This window comes from Halyomorpha halys, unplaced genomic scaffold (assembly GCF_000696795.3).
Source record: "Halyomorpha halys isolate HHAL.00 unplaced genomic scaffold, Hhal_1.1 Scaffold896.1, whole genome shotgun sequence".
Classification (NCBI taxonomy): domain Eukaryota; kingdom Metazoa; phylum Arthropoda; class Insecta; order Hemiptera; family Pentatomidae; genus Halyomorpha; species Halyomorpha halys.
The window spans coordinates 105156-115047 of record NW_027112585.1 but is presented as its reverse complement, the minus strand read 5'-3'; the positions used below and the strand labels follow the sequence as shown (position 1 = coordinate 115047).

Sequence of the window (9892 nt, the reverse complement as noted above, 5' to 3'; positions counted from 1 at the left end):
AATAAATATGGTAACTGACGAAATGAAAACTTTTACAATGTTTAAATGTTTGTCTTCAATTTGCAATTACTTACCATAACTTAGTATCGACATTAGTCTCATAAGAAACCAAATTTCCTTATGATTTTTTCAATAATTTATGAAATTAGCCTTAAAAAAGCAGTTGAAGCCAAAAACATCAATTCATGATAAATTGCATGCAGTAATCATGTTTTACTACTAAATGAGACAAATGCACACGTGTGTGCACACACACTTAATGAATATATATCTAACTTAAGTGTTCTCAAGAGTAAAATACAACAATACAATACCAAATACAAAGTACCTCACCCTTGACCCTTCGTGGGTTGTAGCTAGTAATTTTTTTTTTTAATACATATAAATAATAAGGCATAATTAAATAGCTATAATAAAAATCAACAATTTGAATTAAAAATTTAATAACAAATCTTATTAAATATGAAATGTATAAAAATATTATAAAAAAGTAAGAAATAAATATTTAAAATAAAAAATTATTAGCAATTACTTATCAGTTCCTAAGCTATTTTGTTACAGATGATATCACTCAACTAATCTGTTGTTCCACACGACTGTATCATGCCATTTCCCAGGGAGCTGCAATTTTGCTTTTGTGTTTTACTACACATATTGAAAAATGGAATAAGAAATAAATATTTAAAAACATAACAAGATATTGTACTATAAAAGTTATCAAAATATAAAAAAGTAAAAGGAAATAATAAGTTAGTAAGATTAGTAACAAGTATTTGTAAATATAAAATAACAAATATTTAAATATATTTATAAAAATTAAGTGGCCAGATAAAGTGTATCTGAATATAAAATCATGTAAATTGATTAAAGAAGCACAAATATAAAGTAATTTACAATACAATTAAAATACAAAGTCAATAATAATTATTAGGTTAAGTTCCTCCTGTCTCAACAAAATACTCATCTTAATTAAGGTAAACCATTATGTTAACTTTACGAAATGATAGAATAAAGCATATTTATCACATAATATAAAGTGGTAGCATGTAATTTTTCCAAAAATATTGATAAAGGCTACACAATTGAAATTTCAAATAAAGGATAATTTTCAATAATATATTTTGAATATCATCACTACTTAATTTTCAAAGATTGCTGAGATATCAGCAGCTTCAAATGAAAAATCTGACTTCTTCATTATATCAATTAAGTTTAAAACAAACTATTACTGAAAAAGAGATTCAATAATCATCTAACAGAAAGGAATTATAGGTTAACTTTAAATCGCATTAGTACATGGATTTTCTTAAGGACTACAGTAAGTACAACGCTAATTATAAGCACATTGTATGGATTTGTACAAATACTCAAAAAAATACTGTTTGACAAAAAAAGTTGAAAAAATAATATGCAGATCAAGTACGTTTCCTTTTTTCCAGTCTTTAATATGCATTAAATTCTTTCAATATAAGTATATATCTCATGAATATCAAAACTAAAATAATATTCAGCCTCCCAAATAATGTTCATAAGCCATTAAAGCTATCTTTCAAAATAATGTCTTTATGTTTTGAAATTGAATAATTTATCAGAGACCAGATTTTTATGCTATTGCAAATTTAGTAATGATTTTTAAAAACAGTTGTCTCGAAAATCACTTAGCCTAAATGTAATTTCTGATGAGAAAAGTTTTTAAAAGCAATAGAATTTAAAGGGATCCATTGCCAATTACTTAGAAAATGCATATATTTACTTTATTAATTCAGAAGTCTCTCACTACTTTCCCACCAACCAATTCATCTTTGGTTTAATTTGTAAGTTTTGTTTGAACACTTTGCTACTTTGGGCTTTGATGACCTCAGGGTTTTACGCCCTAAAGCCCTGGCCAACAAAAACAACTTCGCTGCTTTGCTTTGATAGTGGCACACATTTAACTGAAAACACTAGATTGTATTTTGAATTAGACATATTCCAAAAATAGTATCATAGACTTCGATCCTATCTTAACAGGGACCCTGAGTTTACCTCATTTGTTAAAAATCAATTCCAGTCAACTGTACAATCTATAGAAAATGTTCATTGCAAGATAAAAAAAAAAAAATGTTTTTTTAAGTTTGGCTAGTGTCAAAACAAAGTAGTGATAAGTCTTTTGTTTTTCATATTATTCTATTCTAAATTTAAAAAAAAAATTACACGGATGTTAGTACCTTAATAACCAAAGTGTTAGTTGTTTATTTTTCTACTTTATTTATGTCTATCAAATAAATATTTTATTTACTTTCTCTTGTGTTTTTATTTTTTTTTTTTTTATTTTTAATAAGGAAAGTTAATGATTCATTTTTATCATATAATAAATACTTCTTTTGAAACAAAAGGAATTTTATTTCACGTTTTTTATCCTTATTGCCTTTATAAACATGATTTACTATACTATTATATTTTTAAATGAATTATTGTTTATTCTGGCTTTTTTTTCTATAAAAAAACTAACAATACATGAAAAATAATTCCATATTCTGGCTATTTTAGCATGGAGCTCTGGAAGAAGAGTGATACAACTCAGAAATGAAATATTTGCTAAAAATAAACTTTAAAATTCTATAAAACTTATATTTATCATAACAAATACTTAAGTGAAATTTAAAAAAAATGTCCATTTGCTGACAAATTTTAAAGTAATTTCAAGTTGACTTTTTTAGGAAACCAAACCCTCTCCTATCAAGTATTAGAAAAAATGAACTAATTTCAAAGTCATATGATGGGACTACTGCCTACATGATTTTGAGATAACAATGTGGTGATTATGGATAAATGCACTGCTGGGTGAAAGCCTATAAAGACATTGAGTCTTCAACATCTTTTGGCTACTTACAGTAAATTTAAATTTAGTATTTCTATAAATACTGAATTGTATAATAAGCAAGGCAAACTCTATGAGCATATTACACAGAGAATATAATATGGTATGATTCAATATTTAAAATCAAGTAAACACTGCCTTTACTATTGCATTTCATTTTTCCAGCTGTTCAATTATAAAATTCAGTTCAAAATTAATTTAATGAAGGTATAATTCAGACTAAAAGTTGAAAACATTCTTTTTAAAAGTTAATTACGAATGTAAGTTCCAATGTGTTAACAGAAAAAAACAAAAAATAGGTGTGACAATTAAAAATAATTTAACAGCTGATAATTATGTTAGGGGTTATAGTAATTTAAAAATCAATTGAGCTGTATAGCAGTTTCTCCTCCAGTTTCTGATGTATCATAACAGCAAGGTGTGAGTTTCTTCTTTGGAGAATAATTTTAAATTTATTTTCTCAAAAATAGCATTTTTGAGTCGTGTTTACTACCATGAATACTTATGTCAAATTTTAAATTAAGGTTTATAATAGCATGTTGATTTTTCTGAGTTGCTTCACTTTTCTTAAAGGGGAGCAATAAGATAAAACATTTTTTAATTTAATTTCAACATATTTTATAGGTATTTTATGTATAAAAATCAGGCCTCTGTTTGTTATGTAAATTAACACTACTGACCATTAATTTATAGCATACTAATAGTAAATAGCCTTAAATAAAATTCAATAGTATTAAATTTGACTTCAAAATTTCAGTGTTAATGCTATTAGAAGAGAAATAAACTTTATTTTTCAATAGTTTAAAAAAAATAATTGTGATTTGCTGAATTATGAATAAATATCAGATCACCATTTTATGAATGAGTATGATGATAAAAAATGCAAGCATAATTTAGCGAATAACATTGAGTGGTATAGCCATATTTTTAGGAAGTCTTTCTAAAAGCTGATCTCCAAGCTCTTTGCTGAGCATTAACCAAGTGTACTTATCAATAGGGAATACATCTTCCAATGGAACTCTGAAGGACACAAGCACTGTCAGACATAGCCCATCTTGGCCACTCCCCGAATGTTCAATATTAAGGAGGCCATGTGGTTTGTGGGGTGGTACATCTGCTCCAAATATTTCCTATTAGAAAAACAATTTGAGAGTTATAAAATTAGATAAAACTTCAAATACTTAATATATCAACTTACCACCATAAACTTTCTTAAAGTAGAATGTAAATTTTTTTGGTGATTAATTTCACATAGAGGAAAATGAACTTCGGTTTTTTCTGAGAGAAGAATATGCACCCTATTGCTGTAAGAAGGAAATTGTATATAAATATTTTTAATATCAATCAGCTTAACAATAAAAAAAAATACTAAATTCAGAAACATAATGGAATGAATCATTCTTTTAAAAACAAAAATATTTATGCTCAATTAAAAGATTCATTTTGTATAAATTATCATTGCCTCTAAGGCTATAGCATAAACAGAATAGTTGTTCAGAGTGAGGGCGAGCATATATGCTCTGATTATAAAAATATCACCTGAATGGTTTTCATGAAACATTATGGATATGAATTTGCATTGGCATACATTAGGTTATTAATAAAAATAAGAAAGAGAGGGAGAAGTTGACAAGAACAGCTTCAGTTCTGGAAGTACTAATGATTGATATTAAAATATTTAACACATTTCAGGAGGAGCCCCCTTCCTTATGTATACCACTGCTAGGTAATAAAGTAAATAATTGAATTAATACCTGCTTCTCTGTTTAATACAAACAACGAGTCTTAAAATAAGCTTTTCGTGTGATCGAAGTGCAGGTAAAATATGTGGATGTTGGGGTTCATCAGTGTTGTAGTACGCTCTTGCTCTTTCGATAAGAGGTACAATATCATTTGACCTCAAACTCATTTCTCTTATATCTTTAACCCATTTTGCTTGAAGAGATTCAGAATCAGCCTGAGCAGGAGTTTTCAACTGACCACCAGTCACTTCTCCTGTTAGCACAAACCGAAACCAGGCTTTGCTTGCACATTCAACCATAATCAGAGTTGTAGGTTTCATGTAAAGGCCAGTTTCTTCTAAAACTTCACGCTTAACAGCTTCCTAATTAAGCAAACACAACATTCTTACAAATTTAATTGGATTAAACAGTCAACATTTTAAACTAAAATGAGCAATATAAAAAATACATCCAATGTACACATTAGTTTAAGGTAGGTAACCAGAAACCAAAATAATACAAATTTTAATTATTTTTAAAAAGGAAATAAAAACAGAGCATTATTCACTAATGCTTGTCCAATCCTGAATACAAAAGATACCCCATTGATGGTATTTGAGTGTGGTAGGACCTTTACAGTACAAAACTAGTATAGAGTTAAAAAGTGTTAATACATGTTTTGTTTTTTTTCATCTAAAACAAAGATATGACCAAAAATAACTTTTTAAACTCATTTTATTTTTTAATAAAAAATAATTATTGAAAATGAAAATATTGTTTCAATAAATATATAAATATGTACACTATTTGCAATTAACAAACACTTTTTCATACCTCTATAGTTTCACCAGGTTCCATTCGGCCAGCTGGAAGATACCACTGACCAGCACATGATCTTTTTGCTTCTTGCATGAGCAACACATCACCTTCATTATTAAACAATACTGCTAGCGCAATGTATGTTACAGTATCTTTAACAACAGGAACAAAATCTGAAGGTGTTAATGGTGTTACTCCTTTTGCAGCTGAAAAACAGAATAATAAAAGAAGTTGTGAGACAGTAGAAGTTATAGCGGTAGAGTTATTCGCCGCCTCTGCTCTAGGCAATATGACAGCCATACTAATAAATATATCATAAAATTACGATAATTTTAATCAATCCAACGTTTTCTTTAGATTTATCAAATACTGATGAATCACTTGTGTTCATCCAATTTAGAAGACATGCTTGATCATTAACTTATAAATGACAATCTATTACAGATAGAATGTAATTCACCAATCTTCAATGCCAACATTTTTAAAAGTGACTTATTCCGAATATGTGTAATAGGAATCGACAAACACTATTTTGTACCAAAAATCTAAAGAACTGGATAAAGAAAAATCAAGCTAATAACTAAAATTAACTAAACAATGATTTGGCTAAAAATATTACTTAAGGGCGATTTTCAAGTCCTATTTACATAATTTTTTAAGTACTACTATAGATTCTTGTCGGAGTGGTAAGGTGGACCTGCCCCACTAACACCCCTGGGGAGCGACAGTTCTGTATCACTTTTGAAATATTAGCTTAAAACAAGAAGAAGAAACTTTAAGATAGTTAAATCACAATATTTAAAAAGCACCTGAAATTGAAAAAACGGCATGAAGTATAAGTTCTCATATTAAATTAACAGTATAATATAATTTATGATTTAACACTTTGACCGTGGTTAATAACATATTATCATCAAACCTTTGATTTATTTTTCTACATTTAATTAATAAAAACCATGGTTGAAAAAAATCAATGTGTTTGGAACTAGGTAAGCAATGTTAAAAAGTATCTTTTCATTTAAAAACTGTTTCACAGCAATCTACCAAAATTAAAATCAAACATCGTCTGCTGGTACAACTATCTCTCTTACTCTTGTTATATAAAACGCTAATCTACATTCTATTCAAATATGTTTAATTTTATAGGGTATGATAACTGCATTTCCTCCTGTTACCAATTAATCAAGATTCAGGCTATGTAATATCTTAGGAATAACACTTAAGTGTAAAATAAAATGGCGAATATTTAAACTCAGGAATTTTAGTGAATATTTATTGACCATGTATTAAGAGTTGTAAAATAGAGAAAAATCAAATCAGTGGAAACAAATTTCCACAACTTCCTATAAACGTTAAGAGTATTTCTTTCAAAATAAACATGATTGATCAACGTTAAGAGTATTTCTTTCAAAATAAGCATGATTGATCGCATTACTGACAGCTAATAATTAGTTTTATAATATTATTAATTAATAAAACAAGCTAAAGAGAGATGCTTAAATGTAGCAGTCTTAATATTAATGGAATTATCATTTATTCACCCCTCAGAGCCCTTGAAATTATACAAATTTCTTAATAGAAAAATGGTTTCCTTCCTATTAGTTACAAATAATCTATTGAGTAAGTTAAAACTAATCTGTGACAACTAACCTGTGGCTTCGTTTTGTCCTGATAAGGTAAAATCACAAAGTTCAACACTGTCATCGATGGAGGAGCCTATTAGCAAATTCCTCAATCCGTTTTCAATAGAATCCATCATATGAGACATTTCAAGTTTAAATCACAGCCATTTTATTAATTTTGTAGCATACAAGTTAAAAAAAACAGTTTAAATAAACTAATGTAACAGCAGAGTAGCCTCCTGATCAATTACGAAATCCACGTATCAATATTATCATAGGAAGGTAAACATAAATACAGCCAGATATTAAATTGTAAACTTATTATTATTAAAATGTATTTACAATTGTGAGAGTCTCTATAACAACATAAGATAAAGTTGAATCTTAATATAAAGTTAATGTATTATACAGTCGACTCAAGTCTTGAGTCATTTGGTTGGAATGCTGTGAATTATCAAGGCCTTGAGAAACAAAATCTTTTGTCATCACATTAAAAGTGGTATAAACTTTCCCTTGACTTCTTACTCGTGTCACTGAAACATAGATTGTAGTATATTAAACGATTTAAAAGTTAATAAATTATTTATATTAATCATAAAATAATTCAAACCTTCTCTTCCTTCTCCTTGGGCTAGAACTCTAAGATCAATGAACTCTGGTCTTCTTCCAGTTAGCCAAGAAGTTATCTTCTGAAGAAATGAACTGGATTCTGGTACAAACATTGGAACACTAACAAAATCAAGTATGTATAAATGTAAAAATCAAGTAAATATTAATCAATTCAAATAAACTGTTATCTAACCTTTTCTTCCATTTTCCAGCTGTCATGGGTACATGGCAAACCCCATAGCCACGTACAACATCGTTCCCGAAAACGTCGAGTCCAAAAACGCTCAAGATCAACTGGGGCCCTCAACAAGTTTCAATAATTGAAAAAATGAAAGTATAGAAAACAACATATACATGAACTTGGCGATTGAATAATCGATACTTACATCCGTAAGGATTAGTTCCTTTAAATGAAATTTCAATGGGGAAATTCCAAATGAAAAGCTCATCTCCATTATCACTTCTTTTAGCAACTTGCGAGATACCCTCTTCAAGACCCTAAAATGGGAAAATATAAACGTAACTGAAAGATTTCCGTATTTAAATGTTACAAACATTGTACTACCAACCGATGTTATATCCCAATCAGTCCCACAAGTAAAACAATATTTACAGTATATATTATCATATCCAGGAAAATCTGCTGACTCTATTTCACCAATAACTGAGAGCAAAAATCCAGCCATTTAAACTGACAGATGTAAACAAAGAATGGGGGCAAGGTATCTGTAATTGTTAGTGGTTGCTTAGGTGACGAGGGTTCATGAAATTCACAGTAGTTCACTACTAACCTTTCAGCCTGTGACTCCATTCTGAAAAATATGATTTATTTTACACAAATTTTCATTTATTTCAATCAATTATTCCCTTGAAGATGACTTAAAAAAACATACGTCTGGTGTCACGTAAAGCGGCGAGAATAAAAAAATTCATTTGATTTTTTAAAGTTTACAATTTTTCAATTAGTAAGATTTCATTTCAAATAACAAGAAATGAACATTTTTCAAAATTTTAATTTGAGTGCAAATCGGGGGATGTCTAATAGTTCCTGATATGATTTTTTTTTTATCAATAATGAGAAATATATATATTTTTTAACGTATTTATCTAAAAATAATGGAAAATGCTACTCCTTCTTAAATAATCATTAGGAACTACTTTTTGTTTTATTTAACTGGCTTCAATTTAAGCGTTATTTGACATATCGCTGCTTTGGGTTAATATTGGCATTTCTGAGATATAAAAGTTTTATTTTGAAATGCGCCTGTTCCAAAGATATTACCATATACAGGAGTTTCTTTCTCTATTTTGGTCCATCCGTAAACTGCTCCAAAGCTAGTTGTCACAAACTAATCAGCCTATAGATCAGTACTGTCTATACATTTCGTTGAATAAAATATACTTACTTTTTTAAAGATAATTATTAAATCAAATCAGCACATACAGTAGTTCCTGAAATAGTTTTTCTAATACCAATTTTCCCCCCAAATAACGAGAAATCTATATTATGTGAACTTGATTGTGCACTTAATCCGTACAAATGTCACGGACAATATCATTTTTACAATAATAATCATTATGAAATTCTTTATGGTTCATTTAACTAGCTTTAATATGGGTGCTAATAGACATCTGTGCGTTAATGGTTCCAGAGAAATATATCTTCATAACCCAATATTTTTTCATATAAAAAAAAAAACTATATTTAGTAAATATTTCAAGAAGATAGTTGACCGTAAGAAGTAGATTGGAGGAAGATAGTCCGGGTGGTGGTCAATAAAGGTATCAAAATAGTAAAAGAAAACTGTTTATTCTTAGCCAACGTTTCGCTCCACTTTGCTGGGTTTCGTCAGGGCTGATAAGAATGTTTTTCTGTTACCGACTAATTTGGAAGTTTGTAACAGAACAGCATTCTCAGCCTTCAAATTTCATAGATGTTACTCCTACGAAGTTTATCTTTATGGCATATTTAACTAGCTCCAATATGAGTGCTAATAAACCTCTGTAGAACTAATAGTTTCTTGGATAAATAAAGAAAATAAATTTACAAAATTTTGACTTTTAATTATTTGGAAAAAAACTATATCAGAAACTATTAAACGTATCGAATCTATTCGTATGCAAATAGTAGGTAATTAAATGGACCATAAAGTAGTAGACATCGGCAGGTGAGGCATCTTCGTCGTTTTCATCATCTCGTGGATCTTTGTAGGAGTAACTGTTTCCATTTTTAGGAGTAGCTGGTTCCATTTATATATATA

At 28.6% G+C, this 9892-nt stretch overlaps 2 protein-coding genes and 1 long non-coding RNA gene across 3 annotated transcripts; 1 reads left to right on the top strand and 2 right to left on the bottom strand.

Moving 5' to 3' along the window:
* Positions 1-2284: 2284 nt before the first annotated feature.
* Positions 2285-7294, bottom strand: LOC106686903 (8-oxo-dGDP phosphatase NUDT18). Its single transcript, XM_014430503.3, has 5 exons — positions 7051-7294; positions 5416-5606; positions 4615-4964; positions 4059-4164; positions 2285-3990 (listed from the first exon to the last, which is right to left on the bottom strand). The coding sequence occupies exons 1-5, from the start codon at positions 7166-7168 to the stop codon at positions 3754-3756; spliced, it is 1002 nt and encodes a 333-aa protein (XP_014285989.1). The 5' UTR covers positions 7169-7294; the 3' UTR covers positions 2285-3753.
* Positions 7295-7327: 33 nt separating this feature from the next.
* B9d1 (B9 domain-containing protein 1) lies at positions 7328-9274 on the bottom strand. Its single transcript, XM_014430504.3, has 5 exons — positions 8201-9274; positions 8018-8129; positions 7825-7933; positions 7633-7751; positions 7328-7555 (listed from the first exon to the last, which is right to left on the bottom strand). The coding sequence occupies exons 1-5, from the start codon at positions 8315-8317 to the stop codon at positions 7407-7409; spliced, it is 606 nt and encodes a 201-aa protein (XP_014285990.1). The 5' UTR covers positions 8318-9274; the 3' UTR covers positions 7328-7406.
* On the top strand, positions 7659-8162 carry LOC106686905 (uncharacterized). Its single transcript, XR_001344080.2, has 2 exons — positions 7659-7764; positions 7844-8162. It is a non-coding gene; the product is annotated as an uncharacterized lncRNA (long non-coding RNA).
* Positions 9275-9892: the final 618 nt, after the last annotated feature.